The 15,441-nt window shown below is 51.5% G+C and overlaps 2 protein-coding genes across 8 annotated transcripts; both read right to left on the reverse strand.

Moving 5' to 3' along the window:
• Positions 1–1,523: 1,523 nt before the first annotated feature.
• Positions 1,524–7,216, reverse strand: Bcl6b (BCL6B transcription repressor). Its single transcript, XM_031353698.1, has 9 exons — positions 7,160–7,216; positions 6,441–6,631; positions 5,950–6,171; positions 5,513–5,857; positions 5,092–5,216; positions 4,367–4,531; positions 4,167–4,297; positions 3,945–4,082; positions 1,524–3,571 (listed from the first exon to the last, which is right to left on the reverse strand). Exons 2-9 carry the CDS (start codon positions 6,617–6,619, stop codon positions 3,455–3,457), a joined length of 1,422 nt encoding a protein of 473 aa, XP_031209558.1. The 5' UTR covers positions 6,620–6,631; positions 7,160–7,216; the 3' UTR covers positions 1,524–3,454.
• A 5,417-nt stretch (positions 7,217–12,633) lies between these two features.
• Positions 12,634–15,418, reverse strand: CUNH17orf49 (chromosome unknown C17orf49 homolog). 7 transcript variants are annotated; one of them, XM_031353021.1, is made up of 6 exons: positions 15,205–15,397; positions 14,952–15,046; positions 14,307–14,408; positions 13,451–13,638; positions 13,125–13,229; positions 12,634–12,896 (listed from the first exon to the last, which is right to left on the reverse strand). In XM_031353021.1, exons 1-6 carry the CDS (start codon positions 15,223–15,225, stop codon positions 12,832–12,834), a joined length of 576 nt encoding a protein of 191 aa, XP_031208881.1. In that variant the 5' UTR covers positions 15,226–15,397; the 3' UTR covers positions 12,634–12,831. The 7 variants fall into 7 exon arrangements, with proteins under 7 accessions (XP_031208881.1, XP_031208883.1, XP_031208884.1 ...); XM_031353023.1 differs by having other exon boundaries at positions 12,634–12,892; positions 15,205–15,390; XM_031353024.1 differs by lacking the exon at positions 14,307–14,408 and having other exon boundaries at positions 15,205–15,414.
• Positions 15,419–15,441: the final 23 nt, after the last annotated feature.

Consider the following 15,441-nt stretch of genomic DNA (forward strand, 5'->3'; position numbering starts at 1 on the left):
TGTTACTCGCGATAGGAGGCAGAGTCAGGTTTGAGCTACATACAAGACTCTGCATCTAAAGCCTAAGGAGGGGCTAGGGAGATGTCCTAGCAGGCGAAGCGCTTGCTTTGAGAGGCTGATGGCCCGAATTCAATCCCTGAAACTCACAGGATCGTGGAAGGAGAGGACTGACTTCACAAAGCTCTCCTCTCACCTCCACATGTACACATGCCATGGTGTGCGCACACAAAAATACCACACATGCACGCACAATAATAAATTAGTTAATTAGATTTGTAAAATGAAAAGCTCCCTTCCCAAAACCCAAGGGCTTTTGGCGTCTCGTGGAAGTCCCTGGGTTCAATCCCTTGCACCAAGCAAAACCAAACCAAACCATGTTACATTTCTCAGCTGCATTTATGGAAAATAAAATGCTGAAATGCCTTGGGTCTACAGTTATAAGTAGACTTTTAATAAGGATATGGCAATGGTATAGAAAATAGTTTAATCTTAAAAGAGCCCAGTCTTTAGACTTTTAGAATCAGATCACAGCCCCATTTTGATTTTACCACTTTTTACACCGTCAGGATACTTAACTTCTCAGTTGGTGTCATCTGTTAACTGATCACTCCCTACTTTTTAGAGCTACCAGGGGTTAAATTAGTAAGTCTGTGCATTTAACATACTACAAGTAATTATAGCTGATCTTATTTTTGATAGAGGCTAAACTGTAACAGAAGGCTTAATTTCTATATTTTGCTACCTTTTTTTAAAAAAATAGCCTAGGTTATGGGCTTGTAAAAAAAAAAAAGTGAAGAAAAACAGGCAGCCACTAAAGATTACAAGGGAGAGCATTAGACTGACGAAAAAACACAGCCACAGCTGTAGTTGGTGAGGGTGCTTCAGAGACCGACTTTGTCTTTATGACATCTGAGTAAGGTCCAGAGGGAGGAAATACTAGACTTGGTGACTTTTGGCCTTGGGCCTGGAACACACCTGTGCACCTTGGCCACACAAGTCATGGGAAAAGACAAATGTATTAGACGTTAGATAGACTCCAAGATGCTACCAGTGGGAGATGGAGCAAGCCCATAGACACTAACACTCAGTCTTCCCCTTGCAGCTAGCACTCTAGCCAGCCTCTGTGGTTCTTATGGGACCCAAGTCCTACCCATTCTCTCTGGTGCTGGTTGTGTGTGAGGAGGTGGGGGTTGCGTTGGTCACAAGCATTAAGAACCTGAGCTAGCACAGATGCACTTCCTAGTTCTTTCCTACTTTCTCCTCAAAGCCTCCCCACCTCAGTCAGGAAGTGACTTCAGACTGGCAGGATGCAGGTGGTTCCGGATAAACTTCATGAAGTCACTGGTTCCTACACAATGAGGCGGAAGGCTGGGGCAGGGAAGGGAGAGCAAGGAACATAGAAGACTAGTGGGATGGAACGGTGCAATGAACAAGGAATCTGAGTTATTAGTTTCCAGAACCTCTTTCCAGGTCCCCGGTTTCCTCACCCCCAACACACACAAACACAAACTGAGGACACAACAGATGGCACAAAGAAGAGCTGCTTTATTCCAAGGATCTGATCTTGCAGGCTCTAACACCTCACCCCTGGCACTTCCCATGTGCCCAGCCAGTCTGCTAAACAGAAATCAAATCGCCTTCTCAATCTCTCTGCTGTTGTCACCACTCCCACAACCCCCACAGTTCAAGTCTGCATTCAGGTGATAGGGGAGTCAAATGGGAACGGGAAGAATGAATGGCTTTCTCACCTGTCCTCAGCTGCTGGCCACAAGGACTGCCTTAATTCAGGAGTCTCTGCTCTACAAATTCAAGTCGTTTTGCTGTTTACCCAAGTACTATACATCAAATAGGTCCCAGGGCAACAGGAACAGGACTGTCAATCAAGGCTTCCAGATACTATCTAACATCCCAGACACTCCATCTAACCATGGGACTCCATCCCTGACATCTTTATCTACATGTTCTACACCAGAAACTGCAGCCCTCAACCAACCTTGTATCACTATCTGGTAACTTGTTCAAGTGGAAGGGCCCTTTGGCTATCCATCAGCCAGGCTTTGAAGGATTTTAAGTATGTAATTCCAGCAATAATCTCCAAGGACTGCAAAGGCACCATAGAAGGGAGCCCCCCTTTTCCTCCCGTGGAAAGTCCTAGTACATTCACTGGTCCCAGACAGGAATGTAAGGATGGGCAGTCTGAGTCTCAGACTCAGACTTTAAGGTAAGAATCTACTCAAGCAACCATGAAAGATAAAATTTTTGGAATCTGGACACTTGCCAGAAGCTGTCCCAACACAAAAAAGAAAAAAGAAAAAAAAAAAAACACATTCAAAGAAGAAGGGCATACTGAGTCCCAGGGGACATTCAAACCCAGCTGCTCATGCAGTAAGGGATTCCTCAGACTCATAGTCAGGGAATGTCATTAATTCTTTCTAGTCATAGCATTCTCAGAAACTGGACAGTGAAGAAAAGGTCCCATAATCTCTAGTAAGGATCTTCAGGTCTCTCCCTATGGAGATATGGAAGTCAGTCCCGGTGAGAAGATCATGGGTTCAGTGCAAACGGTTAGGCAGGCTTTGTCTGATAGATGGACGTAGTGCATCTGAACCCAGGTGAATAGATCGATGGGACTGTTGATGCTGGGCCTTCTTGATGAAGACTACCCACTTTCATTTAGGATGATGAGGACTCCAGCCCCTGCCTTCCCAGCCTTCCGGAGGAACTTATTATTTACACTTTGGGTTCATCAAAAAAGGTTCCCATCACCCTCAAAGAGCTGAAAGGTTTCTTTCCATGTCTGGCCTGCAACAGATCTTTCATTATCCAAAATACCAGAGGATTCCTTACCCAACCTTATATGTTCTCAGGGCTGGGCCCAGGAAAACTAAAGGTTCCAGTTCTAGAACTGGAGAGGTAAACCAGCAAGCAAACAAAGAGAGGAAAAGAAAGGGCAATTCCAGAAAGAAACGTTAAAAAAAGAAAAAAACAAACAAAACAAAAAAACAATGTAAGACACTCAAGCCAAAGGAGAGGGCCAAGCCTAGGTATCTCTGCCCGCAGAGTGGTGCCCCCCCCTTCTGCGTTTCCAGTCTTTTTTTATCACACTTGTGGAAAAAGAAAGTCGGAAATGCAAACAGAATAAAGGCCCTGGTACCAACTACAGGCCTCAATAAATTATATTTACAGATAAACCATTTGAAAAGGAGGGGGAAGTTCCCTTAAAGAGAGCAAGTCCCCTGTTTCTCTCTTTTTTTCCCCCAGCCCCTACCTACCCAATCTGGATCGTGAGGAAGAGGTTTTGACCAGCAAAACAGAGGCAGATCTAGCCAGGATCTGCCACCCCCGCTCTTCCTCAGTGCGAAATTAAGGTGTCAGCACAGGGTGGCCCAGCACACCCCCATATCATCAAGACCATCAGGGAAACCAAGCCTACAGCTTTTACAGCCCCTAGGGGTTAAGATCCCCCGAGGATGTGGTAGCGCACTTTAGTGTTGGTAGCAGCCCCGTGTTTCTGACGCAGATGCAGCCGCAGTTGACTCTTGTGCCGAAAATGCAGGCCGCAGGGGTCACACTGTGGGAGGACAGATCTGTCAGGTCTCAACCCTTCCACAACAACCTTTCTAGTTAGGAAGGGAAGGGGAACTGTCCAGCTCTCCGCTGACAATCAGCCTTTTGGCATTCAGGCCCTTCTAGGTCTTCTGGGGGCTCCCTGGAGATGGGCCTTGCCTTACTTAACAAAAGCATCAACACCTGTTAGGTGCTAGTCCTAACAACAGCACCTAGTCGGGGTACATAACTACCTTCACCCCTCTCCCGGGTGCAAGCCTCTGATTCACTAGGACTCTAGGCTGTCGCTTATTTCCAAGAAACCTAACACCTCTGGCAGGACTCGCCCTTGCGTATACGAGGGATAATTTCATGATTAGACTGCGTAGGGTACCCACGTGGTATGGCTTCTCCCCGGTGTGGATGCGAACATGGCTTTTGAGGGTCTGTAGATGGCGGAAGCGGGTTCCGCAGGTGGGACACGGATAGGGCTTCTCTCCAGTGTGGATGAGCACGTGTGCGCGTAGGTGTGCCACCTGAGGAGCGGAGCCTTGAGATCGCTTCGGGGAGGGGCGGAACCCTCTTCGCCCCGCCCACTTGCCTTCCAGCCCTCTCCTCACCTGAACGAAACGCGAGCCGCAGGTCTCACACTTGTAAGGTTTCTCTCCAGAATGGATGCGGCTGTGTGTTTTTAGGTTAGCGGGTCGGTTGAAACGTGCTCCGCAGATGGAGCAGCGGTAGGGCTTTTCCCCTGCAAGTAGAAAGACAGTCAGATCGCGCCAAGAGAACGATGGGCACGAAGACCACGACCCTCTCCTACCTGTGTGCACCGTGCGGTGACTAGCCAAGTTGCCCTTATAACGGAAGGCAGATCGGCACAGCTGGCATTTATAGGGCTTGTCCTCGTCCCCTGGAGCTAAGGGCTCCAGCCCCGATGAGCACCCAGCCACTGCCTCGCAGTTCTGGCAGCTGAAAAACTCACTTCCTAAGAAGGGTGGGGAACAATGACAATCTTAGTAAATACTGAGGACTCCCCAGGAGTACCCATAAATCTACAACAGTACACTAGTACCCCTAAATTATTGTGGAGGCTACTGGGGATCATTTGGCTTACTCACGGCCATACAGTCAGCAAGATATGTCTAATTTAGAAGCATGCTTCTAATTTCAATGGTGCTGACAGTATGTGGGGGTTCTTATAAGTGGGTGGAGGTTTCTGTTTCTCCCCTTTCTTGTCTCACTCTGGGTGACAGATTGCCAGAGAGGCCCTGCCAAACTCTGGGCAGATCCAGATCGTTCAGTCCTGGATTGGGCTAGGCCAGAAATTCCCAAACTGTGTTGCTTTTTGGAAGTGCACGGGGAGCTTTAAAATATGTATGATCGGTCCTCACTCTCAGCCATTCTGATCGCTGAGGTGAACGTTTCCCAGCGGGGGTGGATGGGGGAGTCTAATGCAGTCAAGTTTGGGAACTATTAAATAGGTCTGTTCTGAGGTCTTTCGGTCCAGATTGACCTGGATCAGCTACAGAAGAGGACGCCTCTTACCTGGTGGTGGATTAGCCTGCTTAGAAGTTGGCAGAGAAGTCTCTTGAGCCCGGGGTGTGAAGAGGTAGGAGTTATTTGCTAGAGCTCCACATTTGAATCGTGCGGTGGTATTAGCTAGAGATATTCTAGGCAGATGGTAAAAGCCATAGAAAAGGTTAGGGATTGGGGGCAGGGCGCCGGCTTTTCTCCCCACCCCCCACCCCCCGTCCCCTTTCTGGAAAATACAGACTTCAAGGCCTATCTTCTGGAAGTGAGCTAATATTGGTCATTAAGTCTCACTGCACTCTGGCCTTTGGCCACCTCCCTAAGGTGAGTTAGTATCTTCGAAACCAGGCCTAAATAGTGACAATGGCCTGCTCAATGGCTCTGCATCCTAGAGTGGGCCAGCCTCTAAACTTCTTGCGAGTTTTAGATTCTATACCTGCTCTGGAGACCAGGCGTGGCTCCTTCTTCGCTGCTGCTGCTGTTGCAGCCTTCATCTCCACTAGGGAGCCTGGTTTGTGGGCAAGGTTGACCAGAACTCTCCCCAACCAGGCTTCCTGCTTGTGAGGTCTGGGAATTTAGGACAATAAATTTGTATTTTTTCCAGTTGCAGGCCTTGGGGTCTGGGCTGGCTGGACTTGGGGAACCTTGACTGCAGCTTCGAGACTCAGTAGGTGGGTCTGGGTGTCCTTCTGAGCGTCTGGGACTGCCTGGTGGAGCGACTGTTGAGGGTCTCGGGGGTTCTGCCTCCATGGGTCGCAAGGAGATGCCTAGAGGTTCATAGCTAGAAAAAGTGCGATCATCATTAACACCGTCTCCTAATCGTTGCCTTTGCCCTTAACTCCTAGGGAGGACACAAACCCATCGTTCCTTCACCTGGCTTGGATGAAACGGTGACATGCCTGGACTACGTGATCCATCTGCAAATAGGTGGCAGCTGCAAGGACAGCTGGTGCAGTGGCCGGAGAGAGGCGAAGCCTTGAAGTATACATGAAGTCCAGAAGAGGAGCAAAGCCTCTGGCTTCTGGTCCCCCAGGCAGAGAGAGTACATCCACTCCGACTCCAGCTCGGCCCCGGAAAATTGAATAGAAGAAGCCACTGGAGAGAGGACAGATGGGTCCTGTTAGAAGCCGGGAGACCAAAAGAGAGTCTTGCCTCCCCACTAGCACTGCTGCCTCAATTTTTGGACGCTCTCCCAAGCTTTTCTTTCCACCCTTCCCTTCCCCCCTTCTGACTCTCCAGTTCTGGGATTGCAGGTGTGTGGACCTCTCTATTCTCACTTTCCCTCATGCTTTCGATTACTCTCCACAGCCATGTTTCTCTGTTCTTTACCCAGTTAGTCCCCAGGAGCCCTACCCCCCTCGAACCTGCAAGCGATAAGAACTGCCTTGTGCGCTCTTAGGGGTTGCCCGCCAACCAGTAGCGTGACGTCAGTGAGGATCCCGCGCAGGCGCAGCTCATTCAGATTGCTAAGCACGTCGGAGGAGTGGCGGGTGAACTCTCGGACGTAGCCCAGAGCTCCTTCTGGGGCCGCTGTGGAACCCATAGCGACCCAAGCCTGCGCCAGCCACCGAGAAAGTTAGAGGATCCAGGCATTACTAAAGCAGATTACCTTCTCTGATGTTTTCTACCTGTTCCTAGAGCCAACGCCATCAGATAGCGGGCCCAGCATCACCAGCCCCACTTAATTTCTCTCGTTCACTATGCCCTAAACGGTGGCTTCCTTCCCTTTGCTGGATCGCAGAGATCTTGGAGCAAGTGAGAAATTCTCGTACCTCCGCCTGGAGGGCGAGTGTAAGGAATCCCTCACTCCCGCCCGCCGTGCGTTGGTTCGATTCTAGTTACCTCATCCACTACCTTCCTTTCCTCTGCTTCCCGGGCGCCTGGGTCACAGGTACCAGACCTTACCTGGGGGACCAAATATGATCTGCAGCCCACGCCCGTCTACGAGACTCCTATCACTAGACCCAGTACTCCCCATCTCTTTTTAGCACCGTTTCTGGGGTTCAAGTCTTATTACTATCAACTAATCCCAAGCCCTCTTTGGGGACTCAGAAATCTGATAGCCTCAAGGTCTGGTTCTTACCCCTGTCCTGCAGGGGCTGCGGCTTCTCTCTTCGAGGGGGGCGGGGTCTCTCCCCTTTCGGTCTCTGCTCCTTTATTCTGCCGGGATGGCGGGGGCGGGGGTGGAGGTGGGGTGAACCCGTGAGTCCGTATCCTTCCTTCCTCTGCGGCTCTCCAGATGGTGAGCCCGGGGCGGGGTCTCTGTCTCAAACTGTATCTCAGAATCTCGAGGTGGTCGTATCGTGGATGGCTTTGGTTCATTAAATAAGCACCCGAGGATGAGGATATTAGAATTGGGGAGGTTAGTGATGCGGAGGGTGGTAATGTGGGAGCCTGTGTCGTCGGAGGACCTGGGACAGCGAGATTTGGAGTGTTGGGTTTCGGAAGCGGGTGCCAACAGCCAGTTGAGGGAGAAGGGAAATATCCTTTCCAATGTATTGGATTCAGGAAGAAAATAGACAGTCCAAGTGGTATCGGTTTGGGGGAGGCATTTGTGGGCTCCCGTGGGGTCTCAGATAGTGGGAGAAGGAGGCGTGATTGACAGGCAGGGTCCAGAAAAGGGGGAGGTGGAGCTCTGACCAGGCGGGGTAAGGAGAGGGCGGATATGATTTCTAGTTCGTTTCCTTCCATTGTCCTGAGACCGGACGGCTCCTGCAGCTGCTTCCCCTCGAGGAGGTGGGGAAAACCCCGGGTGGGGACCGAGAGACGCTCGGAAGACCTAGGCGTCCGGCCTCTTACTCTCGACTCTCTTCTCAGCCCTTATAGGGATCCAGAGAGACAGACTCCCGCCTAAAGCCCTGACGCTCTCCATCAGTCCTAGCTCACTAGGGCTTCGAGCACCCGCCCGTCGGCTGCGCTTAGAGTCTGGCGGGACGCCGGGGTCCAGCGCGGCAAGTAGGCAAAGCTCGGCAATGTCTGCATCCTTCCACGAGAGGGCGGACGAGCACCAGCCTCGCTTCGCCCCTAGGTCTCCTCCCGGCTGGTGATGTGCTCAGACCAGCAAGCTGGAAGTATTCAGTCCAGGCTACAGGAAACCTTCAGCTACCTTCTCTTTCTGATAATTTCCTCTGCACGTCTGTCTCTTAGTGGGGCAGTAGGTAGAAGACAGAAGAGTTAGGGTCTCCGCAGGAAACTCAGGCTAGAACTCTTATGGAAGGCTTTGGGATGAATATTATGGTTAGGATGAGGTGGGGTCTTGAGCCTGGGAACACAGACCTTTGGGTTGTTTTGTTTTCTAATTTGTAGACAGGAATTTTCAGTGAACATTAATATGAACGTTGGTCGGAGTAAACAGAGAGGACAGAGGAGAAAGGGCAGGAGGAACCTGGTAACCAAGCACTCAATCCAGAAGCTAGGCAGGGACCACACCCTTAGATTTTGTTTGAAGAGTCTTGGGGTAGGAGGACAAGGTTCCTTTGAAGAAGAGGGGCAGAGCTGAGCCCAGGTACGAAGCAGGAGCTCTTTGAGTAGGGAGTTAGGATCATAGCAGTTGAACAAGAATGGACCTGCATATCTAGGCCTGAGGCATCTCCCTTCTGTTCTTGGGGGGTGGCGTACATTTTGTTTGTTTTATTGGTTTTGATTTTATTTATTTATTTACTTACTTATTTATTTTTTAGCAGACACACAGCAAACAAAACTGCAGACCAACTAGGGATTGGGGGTAGCTAGGGACCCTGGATGACGATGTGGCTTTACTTTGTAAAGATTATTTGGCCTCTATCCAATTTTTATCTCCAGTTTTGAGGTGAAAACATTAAGGGCTCCCTTTGATGTCAGGATGGAGTTAGATATTGGGAGTTTTGGGGTGTCACTTGCCAGAGAAGTTATTATAGTCAATAAGGCCTGTTTTTAGTCCTGAGAACTGATAGCAAATTGGAAGTACAGGGCTGGTTTTAAAGCCGTCTTAGTTTGGGGGTGGGAGGATCTTATGTTCACATTCGAAACTGTCCATCTCTGTTACTTTGATCTACTGGGGGAACATGAGTACTTGACTAGTAGGGGGGATGTAGTCTCTTTCCAAGTGCTGTTTCAAGGTTTGGATGAGAGTGTTTGGGGACATAAAGGTCAATTTGGGCTTTTTAGAGATCACAGTTGAGACAGAACAGGAAGCTAGGAGGGGATGTGAGGGCTTTCTGTAGCTGAGGACTTGATGGGGGGGGGCAAAGTTTTATATTTGAATCTTGTGGAGACTCATTTTGAGGGTAGGATATTCCTGTGTACATGTTTAGGTGTGAAATTCCTCAGAGGAGAAACTGTGAGAAGAGCCCCCCCCAGGGTAGAATACTTTGGGGGGTGTCCAGTTTCTGGGTGTTTTGTCACTGGCCACATTTGGTGAAGCTGAGAGGTGGATCACAAATTGAAATTGATTTGGAGATTCACCTATTCTAGAGCACACTTCCGACTTAGGCTGTCTTTTGCTGATAGTCCCCTCTTGTCCCAGATTGTAAAAAAATAAAAAATTAGTGAACCCCCAAATAAGGCCAGAATTTGAAGGGCAAAGCCTGGAAAAAGCAGTATGTTCCATCATAGACTTATTAGAATATGGCCTATTGAGCTCCGGGGGGGAAAGGTGGTTTTATACTCTGAACCCCGATTTCTTATGGAAGGAAAAATCCGTTTGGAGGAGATGGGGTGCCTCTTGTTAAAGTGGGTGCTTCCTGACTAACACAGTGCTGCTGAAACTGGCAAGGAGGGGCTGTGGTGGTCTACAAGGGGGTGAATCTTGCACCCTGATCTTTTAGGATAAGATCCCCAAAGAGAAAGCAGACAGAGGATTGGGAATGAGGGTGAGCTGAGGGGGGGAGGGGTTCCCAACGGCAGCAGGGGCTAGAGGGTAAACCAGGCCAGATATTCCCGCCTAGGTCCCTGTTCTCCTCGGCTCTCCTCCCCTCTCTCCCTCCCACCGCCCACCCCCCCAACTCAAGGAAAAAAAACTGCCTGTGCAATAGCAATGGCAGATTCCAGTCCTCCAGGCTTTCCTAAACCACCACCGAGACCAGCCAGGGGGGAGGGGAGGGGAGGGGAGGATCGGGCTTTCCTGCTTCCTTGAGACAGGGGCAATGAGCTTGACCTCTTGGCCCCTAACCCTCTAAAGAGTGTCCCCCAGTCTGGAAGCCAGGTGTCCTGGACCCTAGCCCCCAAGCGGGGGGGCCTGGAGAAACGGGGAGGAGGAAGGAGGGAGTGACTTCCAAAATTGGCATCGGGACAGAGCAGGGCTGGCGGGAGGCAGGAGAAAGACAGAATTTTCCTGAAAAAACGGGGGTATCTAAGGACCCCAAATTTGGGTAGCTAGTTCAGGACCGTCTTCCCAACATCCTAGATTTTTTTGGGATTTTTTGGGGGCCCCGGGACCCCTCTAGATAGGGTGAGGAATGTAGTGTTGGGGGAATCTGACTGGGGCAATGCAGCTGCCTCTCCCGCCGAGTTGGAGACGGATGGGCTGGGACGGGTTTTGGGGGGGTGTCCCCAGTTCTGACTGGGAGTGGAGGAACCCCTCCAGAGCTCTCTTGTGGGGGTCCCCCACCCCAGGGCACTTCCCAGTCCTTGAGCCAGCTGAGAGGAAGGAGGCCAGCGATGCGACTGGGGCGTCTCTTTTCTCCTGCACCCCAAATGTGAGGGATGCACCCCAAAATTTGCACCCTTTCAAAATAGGGGACCAGGATCTCAGGGGAGAGTAGCTGAGGTAAGTGGGGAGGAAAGTGTCCCCTGTTTTCAGGAGAGACGTGGCGGTTGGGGGGGAGGTTTGGAGGTACGTGCTGGGGTGGGGTTGCGCCTTGTAACTCTTAGAATTGGGGGGATGACCAGAGAAGCTTTCTTTTGTACCCCTAAGATGTAGCACCTCATATTGAAACCAAAGCCTGAGACTTGAGAGCCCCCAATATCCCCAGACATTAGCATAGTGTTTGATTTTTTTTTTTTTACCCCCACAAAAGCTTTGCTGGCATTAGAGCTGGGGGCAACAGTTGTTTCTGGGGGTCCTGGAGGGTGCAAGGAGCAGGAGGCCTTGGCGGGGTTTGGTATAGGAGATTTGGTAGTCTTGGTGAGGGTCTGGCATACTAGGGGGCCCTAAAACGATTGCTTATACACACCATCTTAGATCTTTTGATTGCTAAGAGTTTTGGGGGGTGTGTCGGAAGCTTGGGGGTGCTAAAAGGCGGGATGGGATACGGGAGGTTAATATCTGGGTTTTACAGAGTTTTGTTTTGTTTTGAAATTTCCAGAAGAAACTTTTGCCTTCTGGGAGGTTCTTTTTAAAATCAAGTCTTGGACAGGAGGAAAGGGCTAAGGGAAGGCCTAGGGTTGGGGGTGGGGAAAGGCATGTTTGTCTTTGCTTAAACGTGGCTCTCAGGGGTGGGCCTGCCTGCCTGGGCCTGGTGAATGGGCTAATGAGTGTTGCTGTGTGGGTGGGGCGTGGGTCTTGGGGGACCATGGGTAATGGAAGCAGCATTTGGGGTTGAATACTTTGCCCTCTGGTCCAGATGAGCCTCTTCCTGGGCTCTGCTGCTCCCCTTTCTCCCTGGCCTCCATTTCCTGCCTTTAGCCTCCATCTTGTGGCAGGCCCAGGGCCCAGGGCAACTTCCGGCCCCCCTCTCTCAACCGTGTTCCAGCCCCACCACCTCTGGACTGCCAACTCCAACCCTGCTGTCCTTGGCCCCGTCTCTTCTAGCATTTCTCTTGGGTTCTGACCTAGGGAGGGAGGAATGGACACAGGAAGCCTTAGGTTCCTGCCTTTGTGGGAGGCAGTTTGTTGGTCTTCCCCAGTCATCCCCTATTCCCTCTGCCACTATCCTGAGGATCCACAGAGCTGAATTCCTACAGAGGTGAAGAATATTCCAAGCTTATTACATTGAACTCATCTTCCAGAGCCCTATCCCCCTGGTGCCTGCTGAACTACTTTTGCTGGTTCCTGATTTTGTTTTCCCAGTGTTTTGGGGGCCATGTTTGCCATTCACACTTCCATCTCACTCTAGGTGGAGCTCTTCATGGCACTGTCTGTGCTGTCTTCCTCTGGATACACCCCAGTCCTGCTCCCGCCCCAGCAGCACACTGTGGTTTGTACGGCACTGTGGCCACGTCCAAACCACACTGTGGTGTTAGAGCGAGGGTATGGGAGGCACCGCTGAGGCCTGGCCCTGGGAGGCCACTCTGGAGAAGCAACACACACACACACACACACACACGGTCTAGGGTATTGTGATGAAGTTCTTGCAAGGTGGGATAGGAGACACTGGAAAGAGCCCCTCTACAATCCCTAGGTAGTCTGATACTACTTGTCAGGAACCCTGGGAATGAGTTCTGGCCCCTCAGAGCAAAGTAGAGTCTTTGTTGCCCACACCCAACTCTCCTGGCTCTAGCAGCACAGAAATATTGGCACGGGGAAGTGAGTCTGCCAGTATTGGCTGTGCTGCTCCAGGCAGGGTGGTGAGAGCTACTGTGAAGGGGCCGAGCCCCAAGGGTGAAGGAGAGGAGAGGGAACAGCAGCTGGCAGCACCATGCTGAGAGAATTTTTTTTAATTATAACTTTCTGTATAAAAATGTCCATCAGACAGAAGTCAAAGGGAGGGCACATGGTTATCAGGAACAAGGTGGACGGCTCCAGCAGCTCTCTGACCCTCTCTCAGGCAGTCCTTGCTTAGAGTCCCAGGTGATCCACAGGTCCAGGGTGAACAATGAGGGTCGGAGGTGGAAGGCTCAGCAGGAGAGGAGAGGAGCATCAGCAGAGGTTGAGAGAAGGCCAGAGTCCAGGGTCAGGCTGTCTGGAACAGGAAGTAAAATGGACAGAGATGGAGCAAGCATGGAGGATTTTTCCAAGAAAACCCTCACCTCCTCAAACGTCGCATTACTAACTGACCCAATCCCCTGCACTGAATCTTCCTTCTGAGGCCCCTGCACCAGAAGGGGGTGTCTGCGGGGACCCTCCCCTACCATCCAGGTGAGTACTATTTTCCCCACCCCAGCCAATGTGGGAGGAGGAGGACTCCTACCCTGGTCAAAGTTGAGTTTCTTGGCTGGAGGAGTTTCTCCTAGCCCTTCGACATCCACCAGGTCACTGTTGGCATCGGAGTCGTTCAGAGCACTGAGTGTCACATCTGGGAGGGGGCATAGGCTAGGTTCTAGGTTTCCCTGACTGCTGTCTTTCCCTCCTCCCGGTTTGCCAAAGCTTCATGCTCTACACACCCTTTTACCCGATTTGGAACCCCCAGAGTACAGAAGAGAGGTCTCTCCTTCTTTGACCCAGGCTCAACTCTCTTACTGAATCTCAGATAGGACCTTTAACCCCTACCCTAGGCAGCAACTCCACAGCCCTCACCAGCCTTCTGCTTCTTTATGGGAGGACCCCCAGCTTCAGGGACACTGGAGCTGCTAGGTGGAGGGGCGTTTGGAGGAGAGAGGACACCAGATGTCATCTTCTTGGGTCCTTTCTTGGGTGACTCAGTTGGAAGGGGGATGCCGGAATCTTCATACACTTTTCGCTTCACAGTGGTCTTTATCTGAGCCCTGAAGATGAAAGAGAGCAGATTAGGGAGTCATCAGAGAAGCTGAGGGGAGAGGAGAGGGGAGGGAATAATGGGGCACTCTGAAGTAATCCTGGGAGTTCCTTCGTCAATATCCAGGTCAAGGCCCCAATTCACGTGTAATAAGGGTCCTTCCCTCCACCTCCCGCACCTTCAGAACCTTTGCATCCACTTAGGGCTAATGGATTATGATGGAGTCCCTGAACTGAGCGGCCAGAAAAGCCCTTTTCATGGTCCTCTGGGAGAGATGTGTGTGGATTTGTAGGGCCACCAGGTATGCTATGGTGACTTAAAGGTAGATTGAGACTCTGTCACAGAACCTGACCAACTAATTAGTTCAGAATGCATCCCTGGACACGCTCGTCTCAAAGCTTTTATATAAGTAGCCAGGGAATTCTTATCATCACACACACCCACTGAGTATCTGGGCACCATGAAAATAAAATTCTCTGCAGGCCCTGGTGACCATTGCATTTCCTGAACTTCCGACCAACTGCCACAATTACGGTCTTTCAGTCTTCAAGGAAATGCTAGCAAAACTAGGAATAAAGTCGGGAAGATGCTGAGCAGGGAGTTCTGAGAAAGAACAATAGGGTAAGGAGGAAGAAAGTTGCCCACCCTCCCCTCTCTCTGCCAGCCACCCTCCCTCACACTGTCCGTTCCTTGATGACACAGCTGATGTGATTAAGATCGTCCCCAAAGCGCTTCACAGCAGCCCTCAGCATCTCTATCTCCGTCTCCGTCCACTTGGCACTGTCGGAAGGGGAGAAGGGTGATAGCAAAAGTGGAAGGGGAATGTGTGGAACCAGCCCACAGGCTATTCCGTCCACAGCCAGCAGCCTCTTCCCCCTAGTCTCTAGGGGCACCTTTCAAAGATTCATAAAAAGGACCTCCTTTTAAAAATCCCTGGGGACAAACCACTAGCCACACGAAATCGCATCCAGGGCCACTTCAAAACATCTCTCCATCATGTAACAGCTTCCATAAACAACCCACGGAAGCCAATGCAACAAGTAGGGGCCTTACAAACAGAACCCTTGAAAGATGTGTAGCAGCAGTTTGAGAGAGTCCACAAGGCTTGGGGTAGGTGGCGGACAGTATGTCGGTTTACAGCGGAAGGCTGTGGATTCGATAGTATCTTTACCTGTCATTCACTAATTCAACAATTAACACCTACACTGCGCTGGGCCAGGCACAGAGGAATTAATCTATCTCCCTGCTCTAGAGAGGGTCGTGTCTGTGACTGAGTCCAAGCGTCTGCTCTCGGCGTCCAGGTCCTAGACTGGTCTCACGTACCCGGCAGGGGAAGAGTCCGACACTGGATGCAGCTGCATCGTCAACTCCCCGAGCTTCGTGAAGGCGGCGCCGGCCGCGGAGAAGATCTCTCCAACCTGGGGGCGGAGCAGCATTACGGGGGGCCGGCAGCGCGCCGTCCCACCCCAGCCTCGGATCCGCCCGCCCCCCGCCCAGCGCGCACCAGCCGGGAGCCAGGCAGGGGGCCCACCCTCCCGTGGCCGCCAGGGAGCGCAGTCCGCGAGGGAGGTCGAACCTTGGTGGACGCTGACGTCATGGCCCCGCGCACCTCCTCACGGAGACGCTCCGCCGCCACCACCACGCGAGCTGGAAACCACGGAGAGCCCGGCAGCCGGCCGCTCTGGCTCCCGCGCAGGAAGTCCCGCCCTCCCTGCAGCTGATTGGCTGAGACCCGGCCTCTCCCCAGTCACTCAAGTGGCCTCGCTGCGGGGAGGAAGACGAGGTGGAAGACGTCGCTTCACTTCCGGCTGGC

Source organism: Mastomys coucha, unplaced genomic scaffold, assembly GCF_008632895.1.
Source record: "Mastomys coucha isolate ucsf_1 unplaced genomic scaffold, UCSF_Mcou_1 pScaffold5, whole genome shotgun sequence".
NCBI classification, from domain to species: Eukaryota; Metazoa; Chordata; class Mammalia; order Rodentia; family Muridae; genus Mastomys; species Mastomys coucha.